This window comes from Macaca thibetana, chromosome 8, assembly GCF_024542745.1.
Source record: "Macaca thibetana thibetana isolate TM-01 chromosome 8, ASM2454274v1, whole genome shotgun sequence".
NCBI lineage: Eukaryota > Metazoa > Chordata > Mammalia > Primates > Cercopithecidae > Macaca > Macaca thibetana.
Window position 1 is genome coordinate 94,228,498 of NC_065585.1, and position 19,022 is coordinate 94,247,519.

The window sequence follows — 19,022 nt, forward strand, 5'->3', positions numbered from 1 at the left end:
AGAAGCTAGGATTTTGTACCCAAGTTCCCAAGTTTGATGACATCAAACAAAGTTCATGCATTTCTCACAATATAAAAATACTTCAAAAAAAAAAAAAAAAACAGTAGATTTAGTTCCCTTGATTGAAACAACGGAGAGTTTTGAGTTTATACTTCCTCATCTTTTCAGATCCAGCATATTCAAATACCTTTTAATACTGATTGCTTGTAATGTTTCCCAACTCAGTCGTACAGATTTCTGTCTTTTCTGCTGCCTAAATTTTGATAAATATTTGTTTTTCTTGCTGTATTTCGAGTGTGTGTGTGAGATACTTTTATTACATGGTCAATTAATATCACAAACATTGTAGAGTTATAAAATACCAGATTTCGAGAGACTTGCGGAGTTGGTTTCTGTGATTTTCCAAAATTTGACCCATTTGTCATGATCAGTATTCTGCTAATAACATCATCATTTTCTTCCAGTCCTGGTATTCAGTGACTTGGTTTTAATCTCAAAACTTTCAGTTGCTTTGGGACTATATCGAGACTTGACCTATCTGCCAAGATTCCAGGTCAATGATTTTGAGGAGTGTATTTGTTGGAGTATTAAACCTTTCAGTAGTAATGACAATGGGGTAACAGCCTCTTATTTTATTAAACAAGGATACCAGACAAAACAAAATTTTTCTGTGATTACTATCATTTGATAAGAGAATGGACATTTAACTCCATAAATATAAGAAGACTATATATAAAATTAAAGATCTTTCCTTAAAAATACAGTCTTATGAAAAATTCACTTATATTAATATAAACATTTTCATTTTACCCTAGACAAGTGAAAATTTCCATAAAAATAATATCCATAGCTATGAATGTATCTATTTACTTTTTGCTCCTGAATTTATTACCTCTGCACAAAATATCTTTTCCCACCAATTCTCCCATTTTATTCTTTCTTGTTATTTATATATAAACTTTAGGAAACTGTCCTGGGTAGCTAGAGACTCAGCCTCTTCTACATATTATCTATGAATGTTGCAATTTCACATTTGTTTATGTGCTAATTTTATTAACGTCTTCCTCCCAACTAGGCTCTTGGCTCCATGAAGGCAGAGACTAAACATTTTTTGCTCAATATTACAGTCCTGCTCCCCAACAAATTGACACAATAAACTCTCACAAAATGTTATGGAATAAGTAGATGGATGAATACATCAGGAAGCTGATAATCATCTCACAAGTTTGTTAATATCTGGGATTAACTTAATTATACTTATATATGAATATGTTTAAGTAAACTTTTTAATATCAGGACGGTTTTGGATTTACAAAAAAATATATAATTATAGAACAGAGTTGCCATATACCACATAGCTAGTTGCCCCTATTATTGGCATTTTATACTTCATAACTATGACACATCTATTATGATTAACAATACAATGATATGAATACACTAGCATTAACCAAAGTCCACACTCTTTTCAGATTTCCAAAGGTTTTACCAAACTTTTTTTTTTTCTTGCTATTCCTGGATCCCATCTGGACTGATAGCACATTTAGTCAATAGGTCTCCTTAGGCATCTCTAGGTTATACCAGTTCAAATTTTCCTTATTTTTGAAGACATCGTCAGTCTTGAGGAGTGCTGGTCAGGTAGTTTGTAGACTGTTCATCAGGTGGGATTGTCCACTGTCTTTCCATGATGAGACTAGGATTATGGATTTGGGGGCAAAGATCATTGTGCCATTTTTATCACATCATATCAAGGTTACATATGATTAACTTCATTTGTTAACATTATTAACTATGTTTGTTAGGTTTGTCCACTCCAAAGTTGTATAATTTCCACTTTCCCTTCTTAACACTGGAAGAAGTTCGCTATACACATTAACAAACAAGACTAAGAAATAAAGGACATTTTTAATAATAGCATATTTTATTGGAGATTGTAACATCCACAATATTGCATTTGAAGTCCTCATTGTATGGCATTGTTTTCAAAAATATAAGGCAAATATTAGCCTTCTGTTAGTGTTGAATGGATTACTAACCTTTAAAAAACTTACAGACTATGGTATTTAAACTTCTATAAAATATCCTAAATATCATTGTAACCTAAGAAAGAAGGCAACACCACTAAAATCTCAATATTTGAAAAGTAAAAAACTAAGAAGCTAAGTTTTTGTGTAAATAGTTTAATATGGGGGTTGTCTTGCATCACTTTGAGAATTTAGTAATTTGTACAGCCAGCTAAATGTAAAATACCTATTCGAAATTTGGATTGTATTCACTATTGCCACCATGATGTACAATATTAGTACATCATGGTGAAAATATGAGCTTTCATTGATCATTATAATAAAATATAAAGTAATTGAGTGTTTGCTATATATGTTTATATATTGATTGTATGAAATCAGTAAATACACATCAAACCAAAATGAATGGGGTTTTTTGGTTTGTTTTGTTTTTTTCAGATGGAGTCTCACTCTGTTGCCCAGGATGGAGTGCAGCGGTGGTGAGATCTCGGCTCACTGCAAACTCTGCCTCCTGGGTTCACACCATTCTCCTGTCTCAGCCTCCCAAGTAGCTGGGACTACAGGTGCCTACCACCATGCCTGGCTAATTCTTTGAACGTTTAGTAGAGACAGGGTTTCACTGTATTAGCCAGGATGGTCTCGATCTCCTGACCTCGTGATCTGCCCACCTCGGCCTTCCAAAGTGCTGAGATTACAGGCAGGAGCCACCGCGCCTGGCAATGAATCTTAAAAATATTTGAGTTCATGACAATGACAATAATAAAAAGTTAAATATATTATTACTCTACCTATTCTAAAGAGCTTCTATATTCAGAGACAATGACTAGGACAGGGAAAGTCTCAGATGACATGTCAGAGAGAAGCAGAAAGGAGCCAGTGATATTTCTATTTAAAAAAAAAAGACTGCAACATATGACACTTGTCTTTGTATGTTGGAGGAACTGCCAAGTGAAAGAGAAAGTTGAATTATTGTGTGTCTTTTTCAAAGCAGAACTAGTACAAATGGATGAAGGTTATAAGAGAGATATTTTTGTTCATTAAAAGTATTTCCTAATATTAAGTTGTCAAAAATTTAATTGCTATATTGTGAAGCAATGGTTTTCTATGTCATTTAAAGATTTCCAGCAGAGAGCTGTCTGAAAGAATCTTTTCAGGAGAGATTTCTAACTGGGCAGGAAATGGGGCTAGATAATCTCCTGATCCCTTCCAGTAAGAAGGTTTTAGGAAACCACAAGTCAATGTATTCTTAGGAGACTCCAAGTTGTTGTACATGATACATGTGTTCAAAACTATTTGTCTTGATTTGCAACTAGATATATGCTTTAAAGTGCATTTATTTCCAATTGCTCTGCTACACTGTATTTCCTATACTTGTCACTTAGAAATTGACTCAGTGAGTTATAGAAAGAAAATTTATTTAAAAAATTTGTCTATCAGACACTTCATTATGAGAGATAGAGATTTATGATGGACAGAAGGAACTATACCCAGAAACACACGGAACATCTACCATGGACAGCACCTCTGTTTCCTCATGACAGCAGCAACTTTTCCCTACTCTAAAACACAGTGGCCCCTTGAAAGATGTAAGAATTTAAGGAGTAATACATGTGAATCTCTTCTTGCAGTGTTTACTGCAGCTAAATGTGTTTTTCTCTCTTCTGTCTTCATTTTTCTTTACGTTCTCAGCAATGTTTCCTTCAAACAACTTGATTGATAAGGGACTCACTCATTCCCTTCCTATTCGTTTCGTATGGGCTGTGTTAAGTACTGGAAATACAAGGACACAGTCAGTAGTTAGTGTGTGACCTGAGCCAGCCAGCACTTCCTAGGGCCCATCTTCACAGGACACTCTCAGGGATCGATGGCATCTTTCTTTCTCAGTTTTGACTGCCTGACAATTCAACAGTCACGCCTGCTCCTCAGGGACAGCAGTTCCTTATTCTCATCTTGTGTGGTTTCTCCCTCCTGGTTTCCAGTGACATGTGAAAGCTTCTAGCCATGCTTATCCAGGCACTGAGAGCCAACACTGCTTCCCAATTCCAAAGACAGTCCTTGCTCAGACTGCGTGAATGCAACAATTCTGATCATTGTTTTTCTGGTGATGTCAGTTGGCTAAAAATTAAGTATATAGGAACTCTATAGGCTGATTTGCACTGGGAATAATTAATAATGTAAATGTTAGGTTGTTTTCTAACATATGCAAGTATATTTTACAGTTATTCTGAAAAAAGCTACGTGTGACATGAATTAAAGGCATGATTTTTAAATTAAACTGTAAGCTTTACATTAAGTGAAAACATGCAACTGAATAAAGATATGTTGTATTAGTTTCTATTATTGTCATATCAAATTCCTGCAAACTAAGGTGGTTTAAGAAAAACTCACAAATGTATATATTATCACACTGTTCTGTAGGTCATAAGTCCTAAAGGAATCAAACAGGAGAGAAATTGAGGTGTTGTCAGGGCTGTGCTGCTTTCTGGAGGATCTAGAGTAGAAGTGCAGCCTTTCACTGCTATTGGACGACTGCTTTCTTTGAATTGTGTTCCCTTCTCCATCTTCAGAGACAGAAACACTGGGTTCAGTTCCTCTTTCCCTGCTGTCTCTTGTTCTCTCACTCTGATTTCTTCCACTGTTAGAGAATCACACTAGACCCGCTTGGATAATCTAGGCTAATCTCCCTATTTTAAGGCCAGCTGATTAGCAATGTTAATGGTATTTGTAACCTTAATCCTCCATTGCCATGTGACATGGAATTTTCACAGGTTCTGGGAGTTAGGACATAGACATCTTTGTGTGAGCATTATTCCTCCTACCACAGATGGGTAGAGTTAAATCTTATAAGATGCAACCAAGATAAAATGTCAGTTTTGAATTATTGACAAAATAACATTTTTCAAATTGCTTTCCAGTTATGCATTGTAACTTATAAATTAGAAAATTTTAGCAGTCTTTAAAATGCATGCACAGTGATCTTTTTTGGGTCAGGTAGCATTTAAAGGACGTATATAAGATGGATGTTGGATAGCTAGAATCTTTGCAGGACTATTTTGACCCTAAGGAATGACAGTGAGGAAAGCTGAAAGGTTATAGAAGAGAGATAATTAAAGTGAGTTCTGATCTCCCGCTCAGGCTGGGAAGACATTCTAAACACCTAGTACTGAATGAATAGTTCATTGGGAAATGTCTGCTTGATAATATGATAATGACTTCCTATAGGCTAAAATAAAAGCTGAGCATGAATTTTATTTTCTTCTTCTGATTCCATAATCTATTATTTTACTTTCAATTTCCTCATAGCCAGGTCTTAACCATTTTGTGTCTCTAGTTCTGAGATATTCTGATTTTTACTTTCTCATCAGTCTACATTTTCAATTTCATCTAGATATATTTAAGTCCATGTGACATTATGTTTGCATTTGTTTCCTAGTGCATTAAACATTTTTATTATTACAAAGTGACCATATCTATATTTAATAATACATTTGCTGTGAAGTTTGCTTTGCCTAATATTAACAAAGCAACAAACCTTTCTTTTATGGTTTGCACTGTATTTTTTCTTTCTTTCTGGTTTTTAAAACACATTTATTTAATTTGTAAATTAACTGTATTAGTCTGTTTTCACACTGCTATAAAGAAATACCTCGTTCACCTTCAGCCTGGTGTGGGCCTTTTAAACATATAACATAAAAATGGCTTCCAAAAGAGCTCTGGTCATCCTGGCTAAAGGAGCAGAGGAAATGGAGACGGTCATCCCTGTAGATGTCATGAGGCGAGCTGGGATTAAGGTCACCGTTGCAGGTCTGGCTGGAAAAGACCCAGTACAGTGTAGCCGTGATGTGGTCATTTGTCCTGATGCCAGTCTTGAAGATGCAAAAAAAGAGGGACCGTATGATGTGGTGGTTCTACCAGGAGGTAATCTGGGTGCACAGAATTTATCTGAGTCTGCTGCCCTGAAGGAGATACTGAAGGAGCAGGAAAACCGGAAGGGCCTGATAGCCGCCATCTGTGCAGGTCCTACTGCTCTTTTGGCTCATGAAATAGGTTTTGGAAGTAAAGTTACCACACACCCTCTTGCTAAAGACAAAATGATGAATGGAGGTCATTACACCTACTCTGAGAATCGTGTGGAAAAGGACGGCCTGATTCTTACAAGTCGGGGGCCTGGGACCAGCTTCGAGTTTGCACTTGCAATTGTTGAAGCCCTGAACGGCAAGGAGGTGGCGGCTCAAGTGAAGGCTCCACTTGTTCTTAAAGACTAGAGCAGCGAACTGTGACGATCACTTAGAGAAACAGGCCATTAGGAATCCATTCTCACTATGTTCGCTCTAAACAAAACAATGGTAGGTTAATGTGTTCAGAAGCGGCTGTCACTACTGCTTTTGCGGAAGTGTAGTTGTGAACTCACAACTACACAGATTTCTCAGCCTACAAATTGTGTCTATACATTTCTAAGCCTTGTTTGCAGAATAAACAGGGCATTTAGCAAAAAAAAAAAAAAAAAAAAAAAAAAAAAAAAAAAAAAAAAAAAAAAAGAAATACCTGACACTGGGTAATTTATAAAGGAAAAAGATTTAATTGACTCATAGTTTTGGCTGGTTGGGGAGGCCTCAGGAAACTTACAATGATGGTGGAAGGCAAAGGAGAAGCAAGCACCTTCTTCACAAGGCGGCAGGAGAGAGAGCAAAGGGAAACTGCCACACATTTTTAAAACCATCAGCTCTCATGAGAACTCACTATCATGAGAACAGCATGGGGGAAACCACTCCTATGATCCAATCGTGTCATACCAGGTCCCTCCCCTGACACATGGGGATTACAATTTGTGATGAGATTTGGGTGGGGACACAGAACAAACCAAATCATTAACTTACGTGGAAGCATTACGTAAAATGTCATAATCTCAGTGTAAAAGCTTCAAATCCATTTAGTTATTAAACACTTAGAGAAATATTCAAATTATGTCAATTTATTTATTTGTTTGTTTTCCTTCTTTGTCACATTTTATTTTAAGTTCTGGGGAACATGTGTAGGATGTGCAGCTTTGTTACACAGGTAAACACGTGCCATGGTGGTTTGCTGCCCTGATCAACCCCTCACACACGTATTAAGCCCCACACCCATTAGCTGTTCTTCTTGATGCTCTCCCTCCCCTCAACGACAACTAGCCCCAGCGTGTGTTGTTCCCCCCATGTGTCCATATGTTCTTATCATACAGTTCCTGCTTATAAGTAAGAACATGTGGTGTTTAATTTTCCGTTCCCGTGTTAGTTTGCAGAGGATAACAGCTTCCAGCTCCATCCATGTCCCTGCAAAAGACATTGTCTCATTCCTTTTTATGACTGTATAGCATTCTCTGGTATATATGTACCAAGTTTTCTTTATTTAATCTACTATTGATGGGCATTTGGGTTGATTCAATGTCTTTGCTATCATGAACAGTGCTGCAATGAACATACACATGCATATGTCTTTATAATAGAATGAGTTCTATTCCTTTGGGTACATAGCCAGTAATGGGATTGCTGGATCAAATGGTATTTCTGCTTCTAGATCTTTAAGGAATTACCACACTGTCTTTCACAATGGTTGAACTAATTTATATTCCCACTAACAGTATAGATGCATTCCTTTTTCTCTGCCACTTTGCCAGCATCTGTTGCTTCTTGACTTTTTAATAATCACCATTCTAACTGGCCTGAGATGGTACCCCATTGTTTTGATTTGCATTTCTCTAATGACCAGTGATGTTGAGTTTTTTTTTTTCATGTTTGTTGACTGCATGAATGTCTTATTTTATGAGGAGACTGTTCATGTCCTTTGCTCACTTTTTAATGGTTTTTTTTTTTCTTGTAAATTTGTATAAGTTACTTGTAGGCTCTGGATATTAGGCCTTTGTCAGATGGATAGACAGCAAAAAATTTCTCCCATTCTGTAGGTTGTCCACGTTGAAGATAGTTTCTTTTGCCATGCAGAAACTCTTTATTTTAATTAGATTCCATTTGTCAATTTTTGCTTTTGTTGCAATTGTTTCTGGCATTTCTGTCATGAAATCTTTGTCCATGTCTATGTCCTGAAAGGTATTGCCTAGATTTTCTTTTAGGGATTTTAGTTTGGGTTTTACATTTAAGTCTTTAATCCATGTTGAATTAATTTTTGTATAAGGGGTAAGGAAGTTTCAATTTCCTGAAATGGATAGTCAGTTCTCCCAGAATCATTTATTAAATAGGGAATCCTTTCCAAGTTGCTTCTTTTTTCAGGTGCACTATATTTTTCTAAATTTTCACCTTCAATCTTCCAATATTTTTAGACATTGTCTTGTAAAAAATATATCTTATATTTGGATATCTCACTGTATGCTTACTATTTGTTCAACCTACTCTAGTTTGCTTTCTGTTTTTATTTTTTTGTGAACTTCTTTTAGAACATATTAGCATTATTTTTTCACTTATTCCTTTGTTAATTTAGAAGATACACATTCTGGCAATTTAGTTAGGGCTTTCTCTAGGAAACAAACAATCCATTTTGACATAACAAAGTTTAATATTAATTACATTTGCTTTGTGGATATTTTTGATATTGCTTTTGTAATATATTGTAATGCTGTTAATTTATCTAAACACCACAAGAAAGTTTGCCATGTTAATACAAACAATGTTCATCTAGATTCATCTACATATTTATTTTCTCCTGTACTATTTACCCCTTCTCACATCTCCAAGCCTCTATCTGGCATGATTTTTCTTTGCCTGAAATAGCACCCTTTACTTTGCTCCCTACCTGGTTGATGGCTTCAATTATACTTTAAACCTCAGCATCACAAAATACACCTTTGTAACAAACCTACACATGAACTTCCTATTTCTAAAATAAAAGTTGAAAACAAAAGAAATTAAAAAAATAGAACACAGAATCTGATCCATCATAGTCAAGTATTTAATAAATATTTGTTGAATAAATAAAAAATACAAAAAAATTAAAAGTACCTTGAATATGTCTTTTAGTAAATCTTTGTTTTGTTGAATTTTCTTTATTTTTATATTTGTCTGAAAATAAATTTATTTTATCAGGACTTTTAAAAAATATTTCCAAGGTACAACAAACTCAGATAGCAGTTATTTTCTTCCACTACTCTACAAATATCATGTAGTTGTTTTGTTTCTTACATTTTGTTTTCTATTAAAAGTATCTCTTGCTTCCAGTTAGAGCCAAGAAGGAATAAAACCACTGCAGCCATCTCTCCCAGCGATCATACCTCAATACGCTAGATAAAATGCAAAAGACAACTATCTGAGAATATTGTACAATAAATGATAGCAAGAACTTTGTAGAAAGAAGTAAAAATTGAATATTGACTAATATGACAACCAGGAGTTTCCTGTTTTTATTTTGTTTTCCCTTTCTTTTTCTCGCTTCCTTTATTTCCCAGCATGGACTTGAAGTCAAGACCAATTAAGTCATGGACAACAAACAAAAACTCTGAGAGAGCGTGTCCTACTGATCAGAGACCTAGGAAGAGGCCCCTATGAGCCAGCAGCTATGGAAGACCTCTCTGTAACTGCTCCTTTGTTTTGGCTCCTGAGCTGACTCTAAGGCCCGCTGGCCATGCAGCTGCTGCCATGGAGCCTGGGGCAGCTGGGCCAGTTGGAAACCTGGAGAGAAAATCCACCCTCAATCTAAAGGATCTGGAAAAATTAGTTTCTGTGGCATGAGGGATCCCCATTCTTCTCTCCTTTTCTCATGCTGTTTTCTCCAGTCATGAGGAAATGTGCATCAGTACAGGAAACTAAACTCTGAGAAAAGTCTTGGATTTCTGGACAGAAGACCAAAGAGAGTGATGCTGGGATCCAGTGAGAGTGGGGAACTCCCACCTAGGAGGGAAGGGAAGGAAGCGATATCCCAATTTTATTGAACTGCGAGAAGCTCTGGGTCCACCCCAAGCAATGCACGTGTGGAACACCCAAATGGCGAAGCAAAGGCTTTGAAACTGAGCTGCTACCATAGACACTGCACAAAAATCAGACAGAACTGTCTAAATCTAATCATGTTGTTCACCTGCCGGATAGTTCTTGTGGTAGGCCAAAAATGCTCCTCCCAAAATATCCACATCAAAAACCTAGAACTGGATAAAGGATCCTTGCAGATCTACTTCAGTTAAAGATCGTGAGGTCAGGCTGTAACATGTGAGTGGGCCCTGGGACCAATGACAAGTGTTCTCATAAGTGACACACAGAGAAAGAATCAATGTAACCACAGAAGCACAGGTCTGTGTGATGTGGCTGTGAGCCAGGGAATGGTGGCAGCCACCAGAGACTGGGAGAAACAAGGCTTCTCCACTACAGAGTCCAGAGGGATGTATCCAGAGGGATGGCTTCAGATTTCAGACAAATGGGCCACAGAATTGTGAGAAAATGAATTTCTGTTGTTTTAAGTAACCAAGTTTGTGGTAATTTGCTTTGAAATTGTTTTACGAAAATTTGGAATTTTAGGAAACTAATACAGTTCCCTATTGCTGTTTAACAGAATATCCCAAAACTTTGTGACTTTAACCAAATATTTATTATCCTATAATCTCTGTATGTCAGGAGTCCACATGTGGCATAGCTGGGTCTTCATCCCCTGTTTTGTTTGTTTTTGTTTTTTATTTTTGGCTTTCTCCCCTACTCTCTAACCTCTACCCCTGCCCCCACCGACCTGATGCTGTGGGAGGGATCGGCCCTCAAAGAAGTGGTGGTGCATGCTGGGCCCAGCCTTCTTGCCCACCCTCACTTTCCAGGGCAGAAAGGGTCCAAGGTTATAATAAGAAGTAAATAACTCGTCTGTACAGCCTGTGCTTGTGTGGTGTGAGATGGAGTACAGGGTAGGGAACAGCTGGCATGGGCCTCTGGTTGGTACATCTTTGTGTGTTGATCCCTGAGGTGACTGGCATGTGCTGAGCCCTCAGCATGTGATTAGTGTGGGTTAGCATGTACTGGATTTCTCAAAAGGCTGTCAAGAGTCATCTGCTATCTCATCTGAAGTCTTGTAAGAGAAGCCTCTGCTTCAGAGCTCACTATGCAGCCAACGGACATGGAAGGTGATCCCATAAGGGTATAAATATCAGGAAGTGAAAATCATGGGGGAGCATCTTACTAACCTACCCATCAAAGTCTGATGATTCATATCCCTTATATATTATGCCAAATATATTTACTTATTTCCAAGGTTCCCAAAAACTTCACCCTATTACAACATTGCATATTTTAAAGTCTTCAATTATTTAATAATAAGTAATCATGGAAATAAAAATTGATAAATTTCTACCAATACTTGTTCCTATAGCTGGTGAAATAATGAATGAAAAAAATTGGCAAATTATTAATTGGAATCAATTAATCTTTCTTACAATTTATAAATTTTACGTTTTAGAATCTACTCAAGTCCACTTTACCTAAAATAATAGATACTGGGAGTGAATGCTCATCTAAAATAATAGCAAATGCTCATTATTTGAGTGCTGGTTAAGAAATGAACTGAACCCCACCTACCCCACAACAGCATAGCCTCTGCCATGCTTTGCTTTCCAATGTGAAAGCATAGAATTTGAATAAAATGAGTTGAAACCTGTGCCAATACAGCTTAAGACAAGTCCCTAAAGCCTTCACACTCTTTCTACTAGACATCATTCACTAAATATCAAATATTAACAACTATTATAAATATTTTGGAGCCACTCTGAATAATGATAAAATACAATTTTACATTGTCAGTGTGTGTCTAGGTATTTTTTAACCATTATGATCAATTATTTCTGGAAGAAGAGATTTTTCAGATAGCAACTATAATTATATAGAATTTTTAAAAACTGGGTATGAAAATCCCAGTCTCATAAGATTACTTTTAGAAACTAGTGAGCAAAGAGAAAAGAAAATGATCAGTACGTTGATCTAATTATTCTAACACAGGTTGTTTTTTGTTTTTTGTTTTTGCTCTCTTTTATCCTTCCCCTGTCTGTTCTCCAACTAGTTTACAACAAAATGTGATTCATTATTAAAAAGTTTATATACATATGTATGTCTTATTTCAATAGCACAATTTTTAAACTGTCAAACTTATTATTTTATATGCATTTTAATCCTTTTTTCAGTTTTATTTTATGCCTGATAATCTCTTGAGTGGAATTTCTTTAAATATTGTATCACAATATTTTTATTTCTGCACCTATTTTTAACAAACTATTCAAGTCAGACTTACACAAGCCTATGCTCTCAGAATATTGGCAAATAAAGAAAAAGTTCTATATCTTTCCATAAGGTATTATTTCCAGTATATCTTTAGAATTAAAAAAAAGTAAGAGAAGTAGAACTGATATCTAACTATCCTAATCAAAAGTTTTCCTAGCTACTCTTTCTGCCTAATTTATTTCTTTATGCTAATCAACCATATTGTTTCATCAATGCATTGTGTCTTCTCCAAAGTCAATGTGACTTTCACTTTTTTTATTGCTATGCCTAATAACTTTTCAACATTTACGTAGTACTTTCCATATCAGAGTACATTGTAACCTAATGCTTTTGAATGGAAACTGATTACAAGAACAAAAGAACATGTAATTAGAATATAGAAATAGGAGGTGAAAGAAGAAATACATAACTTTTAATATTCAACAAACATACGGATCTCCCAACAGTTAAAACAATAGTATAGGGGAATCATTTGCTTTCCTAAGTAAGATGGTGAGCACTTAATACAAAGATGAAAAGCAAGCAGTAAAATGTGGCTTGTCCTTCCTTAGGCTTACAGAAGGTAGAAACATTTGCATCTTCACTGTTTTGCTGTTGCTGTTGCTTTTAACTAAAGCATTGACTTTTCAAATGCTTGTCAGCTGAAGCACAGCATTCTAACTGAATAGACCGTTTGAAGAAATACAACATGACAGTATTCCCAAGATTTTAGGTCAATGCAAATTTGGATCTAGGTAAGGAGAAAAAAAAAAAACAAACTTTGGATTTAAAGTTTAACATTGCATTCTTTCAAAAACATTTGTCTCACAAATATGTTCATAACTTGTTTTTAAGAAACTAATCATTTCTGTAATAAATTCCCTAGCCTCATGCGGTATTTTTCTGTGTTTAACTCTAGAAACATCCATGTATGTCAGTCGAAGGAGAGGAGACAGTCCCCAGAGAAACACTGCATTTCTTTTCCCTTTTTTTTCTTTGTTTTTCAGTCATTCTGAAACCTATGCCCTCTTGTGCAACCTCAACTCTAATATGGTGACAACACTGGATTAGCAAGGGCGGGCTTGGAGTGAGCGCTCACTCTTGCCCAAGCTAGGCACACCCATGTCTAGCCTCCTTGTTGAGGGATGACCCTGGGTAAGGCTTGGCATATTTGCACCTATCCTAGAATCACCAAAAAGAAAAAAAGAAAATTTGTTTTTATTCACACTGGAAGCACATTTCCACATGAATCAAATAACCAAAAATTCAAAAGGCAGGGTGACCCAGAGTTTTGAAAATTATCCATAGAAAGAGACATATCATCCACCAAGAGTGAGGGGTAAACTGCACAGCCAATTGGAAAACACTTAGCATGGCATGGTAAAACTGACCATGCACATATCCCACGACTGTCAACCCTATTCCCAGAGCATCCCATCACCGTATGCATGGCCATTATGATGGCATTGTTTGAAATAGCCATAGACTGGAAACAAGACAGTTGCCTTTATTGGCTAGTGGTCCTCCTGTAGTTTTAGAAAGGTATAGTCGCCACAATCCCTTCTTATGTTTCAAAGCAAAGTCTGCTCTGTGCAAGGATACTTCGATCTGAAGGGTCATTTACATAAGAACAATTTTGTGTGTTCACATGCTGGTGACAGAGTTATGTATTTCTGCTTGACCATTTGTATATTAGACTCCCGATCTCCCTTAGGACTTCTGAAATGCCTCAACATGGCATGAACAATTGTGGACTGAGGAGAGAATTAACACAAGGGTATGGATGATGACAAGTACTTTTTCTAAAACAATTATTATTAATGACACCTAGATTGATATTCAGTAAGCTGAGGTTTATGGTTTTGTATATTTTGTTAGACTATATTTCTCATAGAATTATTAATAACAGGGAGAAAGAATTGTTTAGGTTATTAAAGAGTTAAAATAATGCAAAGATAGCTACAATAAAGAGACACAGGAATGTGGAAGGAAGAAACGGTTGTAGTGGAAAGAGAGAAAATGCAGAGAAGCCATTTCTAATAATACAGACCAGGCTCTACCTAATGTGAGATAACGGCAATCTTCTGACTCTTCTGACTGTTTCCTTCAGTCTCTATGCTAACTCTTTCGTCCTAGCCTACTACTCCTCAAACCTTCCTAACTGTAATTCTAAGATCTCTAAAGGTAAACCAATAATGCTGTCTTGAATTCCAGTATTATATTAGTCCAGAACGATTTTACTTAAATATATTTAGCGATTATATGCTAACTACTTGTTTTCATTTGCTTAAGTACTGTAGGGATTTATGATGCTTATTAATGGAAATCTATGCAAATTATTGAACCATAAATTGGGCTACAACTCTCAATTTTCTTTCAATAAGTATTCCAAAATTGCTTTCATAATGAATGTCTCATTCTGAGAAGAACACTAAACAATTGATGTGAAGTTACATATATAATTGAAGGATTTTATAACGCCTGATAAACCCTGGCTAGGTATTCCTTGAATCGTCACTTACATTGTGCTTTGTGAGATTTGAAATATTAGTTGCTATTGCTTGTAGCCAGTCAACGCAGTCTTCAGCAGAGAGGCTCTGAATAATCCCACTGCAGACCCCATCCACAGCAATGACTTGAAAGGCATTCTGCCTGCAGAGGTTGAGAACAAATCAGATCAAAACATACTGTCATTGATCTATTTGCAACTCATAATAGTATCTGTTGAAAAGCTTATCTTTGAAACAATATAAATATCAGCCTCCAAATTCATATTTGGTTACCTGACTTTATAAACATCTCTGTTTTAAATGAAACACTGAAGATAGACCCAAATGACATACAATTTCAATTTAGTAGGAAGCATCTTTAGATTCAGGTAACTATGGAGAAACTTTGACTTCTAAAACATACAATATGTAAATGAAAGAGAATCTAAGAAATTTTAGATGCATTCTTTTCCCAGTTTGCTATAACATTATGCATAGTTTACTTATTATTTAGGCTACCTTTGTCTCCTCTTAACATTTGTCAATGCATTTTCTGACTTAGAAAGATCGCAAACACAGGCAATAAAACATTCAGCGTGACATTAAAAAGTCACTTGATAACGTGAGTGGCAGCACTTTATCCATTGTTCTCCACCCTCATTCTCAGTCTGTTCATCTTCTCAAAGATGATTTGGAACAAGAGATTCATACCTCCTTTCCAGGTCTAAATGATCATGCTCTCCATTTGCATGGATGCTGAAAATTTCATTAACATTAAACTTTTTTCTTAAAATGTTATGATCAGTCTAAGCATTCTGAAAGTATATTATTGACTTTTGTTTTTGTTGTCATAGACAATTAAATGATGCTTTTCAAAATTGTTCACAAAAGTGCTATTGAATTTAAAAGTGTGCCCTATAGTTTCAGTGACTTCCTTACTTCCAGATATTTTAATATTTTGATATAAACTTAATGGACAGGAATATATAAAATCCCAAAATGGATGGAAGCCAGCCAAAGTCTCATGCTTAAGAATTACTTCATTGTGCAACATGATACACAAACTATATTTCAATTCCAGTCAATTATGAATAGAAAACTTCTGCAATTCAGTATTCAAAATGCTATGTAAAATGTATAAATTTATATGTTTTCTCCAAACAAACACCTTTCCTGGCTCTTCTACTAGACATTTGTGGATATAAAACATGAGTTTAATCCCCAAACAAAGAAAATCCGATAGAGCATGTCTGACTTAGGTCTCCTGCTAGATTTATGCCACTCTGCCTTCCTGTCTCAGAACTGGGCACACGGTAAGGCCTTGGGCATTCACGACTCTGAGGGTTCAAATTGTCAATATTTTTAGAGAAACTGGTTCTCATATTTTGGACACAGCACTTTATAATGAAAACAGGAATGTGCTCGGATATACGTTTTTGTTTTCTTTTAAAAATACATTAAAAGAATTTCAGAAGTATAACTGTTGTGCATTTCTTTGAAATAAAGTTAGTTTGATTTTGTGACAGTGTACGCATTGAATGAAAATAATGTTATAATTTCACACGATATTTTTAGCTTTCATTCTGATGTTTAACAGCAAGTAAGATGTTTAAAGTATTCAGACAGAAGTTTAACCATCCATAGAAAATGAGAAATAATTGGAGTTTAGTAATACATATTTCTTTCTGCTCACCGGTTGTAATCACTGCTTCATTTACCATAAATTAAAGCATATCTTTATCATATTTGTCTTCTCTGCTTTAAATGAATAACAGCAGCTAGATATCTTTAGCTAATAAAAGTCAGTACACTTAGATCAAATCTTCAATCTATGTAATTACGGATGCTACATAGTCCCTACATAGAATAACTGAGGGGCTGATCTTTTATGAAACTAGACTTGTAAGTTAATACATATCAATTTTTACGTTCTGTCTCAACCTTTCAAATATGGAAACTCTTTCATGAACATAAGTGAAACACTTGAACAGTTTATTTGATTACATATGACCACTGATAGAATAAGTTGATCATAAAAATTACAGTTATCTGGGGCCTCTATTACTAAGTAAAGAAGGTTATTAGTAAACTAGCTCACTTAGTTGTGCCTCAATTTCATCTAAAGTGAGAAGAATTTACTGTACAGATTTAACAAGTATTTTCTGAATAACTGGTGGATCTAAATACTTTAATATATGGATGAAGTTCTATGTATAATATTCCCCTGAATAATCTATCAATATGGTCTTGGTTGCAATATTTCAGTGTTAAAAGAAAACGTACCCACATAGAATTATTGTCTCATCAAGCACTAGGGAAAAACTGCAGTGCTTTTGTTTTTATTTGTAGCTTTTAGAAAATGTAATTCTAGATAAACAATAAGAGTTAATATTTATTATGGAATCAATAGACTCCATTACCCATTAATTTAGCATTGTGAGACATTAAACTTTTACAGCATTAACAGTAACCTTATGGATACCCAGACAAAACTATGTGTCTTAGTCTTAGTTATATATATATATATATACACACACGCAAAAATTACATCACTGAAGAGTTAGTCCGAAGTTTTTTGTTCAGGCTTATTTTTCCACTGTCCATTTATACAGTTTTCTAAAGATTCTTGGTAACTCTTCTGGCAGTAAAAAGTATTTTCAAATGTTGCTCAATTTCAAAGTAGGTTTATTCATTTAAAATACAAATTTAGTCTTCCTTGAATGAAAAGTATACTGCTCACTATATAAATTCATGAATAATTTTCAACCTAACATAAGCGATCAAATAAATATACATCATTTCTAATTAATACAGTTTGTGATTCCTGTTTTGATTCATTGTTGATTTTACCCCACAAGAGGATATGTACTTTTATGCCACAGAGACTAAAATGTAAAAGTTTGGAGTGGCTGGAATGAGCATGAGTTCTGGGAGCTCACCATGGAAAAACAGGCAGACTCAGAATGAGGTGGGCTTAAAGTCTGCAAAGAACCACTGCAGAACTCCACCTAGAGGACCACAATGGCTAGATTTGTGTGGCTTGGGTGGTCCTGTTAGACCAGCGAGGGAAGGACTCTCACTGGTAAAACTTGAAGTGATATGAAACTGAAATAAACCTATATTAGTGAGAGTGAAGATGAAGCAACTTAGTTCACTTAGTTGTGCCCCAATTTCCCCTAAAAAATGAGAACGATTTACAGATTTAACAGGGATCTCGGTACTTTCACATATGGTTGAAGTTCTACGTATAATTTCCCCCTTAAAGGCATTAGAAATGACGTGATTCAATAACTGCTTTTTAAAATGAATTATGAAGGAGTGAGTAGAATCAAAACTGCTCCACCATGTTGGGTTAAGCAGTGGGATGGCTTGGCTGGGGCAGGTAAGGGAAAGCAAAACTTTTAAAGAGGAGATAATTAACCCAAAAGAAAATGTTCAAAGCATGAAAAGCATAGTATATCCAGAGAAATATGTGTTGTCTGGCATATTGTGTGTGGATCTGAAGAGGAGGCAAGTCATGAAGTTGGTGATTGGACAAGGCAAAATCAGCGATAATTCACATATCTTGCTGCAACTTGATCCTGAGGGTCAGGGGAGCCACTGGAGACATTGAAGCACTGGAGGAAAAGGGTCATGCTTATATTTTAGAAATATCTCTCTGTGGGGTGAAGGATATGGAGAAAAAGTGAGAATAAAGTCTGAGGTATGTGAGAAGGGTATTGCAATACACAAAAGGAATTATGAGAAAAATCAGTCTCACAGAGTGGCCCCGTGTGAAGACGGAACATTGACTCATTTACTTGATTTCATTATCACTTAATTGGTGGGAGGATGCTATTCAAGGAAAGGAAGAAATAAGAAGAGGCCCCTCGGGTTTGTGACTGTAGCGTTTTACTCTGTCTTATTGAGTGTAATCCACACACAGCAGGCCTGAGTTGTTTCTTCCCTGTGTGCACTACCTTAGTTCACTGCTGTGTCTTCTCTTTAATCTTTCAGGCACAAACCTAAGCTGTTTAGGTACATCAGGAGCTTTTTCAAGTTATTTTTTGTGACTTATTTTCCAGACCTTAAATTCACTAGATGTTTCATGAGTTGAAACCACATAACTCATCATTCCCTAAAGAAGTCCTGCACTTTATGCAACAGTGTCTTTCTTCCTGGTACTCTTTGTGTGAAATGCCCATCTATGCTCCTTCAACATCTCCAAGGTCCGTGCAAGTCAGTTAACACTGGGAAACTCTCTGACCCGCAGTTCCTCTAGTCGTGAAATGAAGAAGGCAACACATATTCTGCACACCTCAGGC

At 35.8% G+C, this 19,022-nt stretch overlaps 2 protein-coding genes across 9 annotated transcripts in view; one reads left to right on the plus strand and one right to left on the minus strand.

Annotated features, from left to right (window-relative positions):
- The window catches only part of SNTG1 (syntrophin gamma 1), an 891,115-nt gene that overhangs the window by 242,752 nt on the left and 629,341 nt on the right, over positions 1 to 19,022 (minus strand). For all 8 annotated transcript variants that reach the window (XM_050801928.1, XM_050801925.1, XM_050801927.1 and 5 more), the window contains one exon: positions 14,752 to 14,881. In XM_050801928.1, coding sequence (XP_050657885.1) covers positions 14,752 to 14,881 — 130 coding nt within the window. The remainder of the gene's footprint in view (positions 1 to 14,751; positions 14,882 to 19,022) is intronic.
- LOC126961482 (Parkinson disease protein 7-like) lies at positions 5,671 to 6,560 on the plus strand. The gene has a single exon (XM_050801931.1). It carries the CDS (start codon positions 5,720 to 5,722, stop codon positions 6,287 to 6,289), a length of 570 nt encoding a protein of 189 aa, XP_050657888.1. The 5' UTR covers positions 5,671 to 5,719; the 3' UTR covers positions 6,290 to 6,560.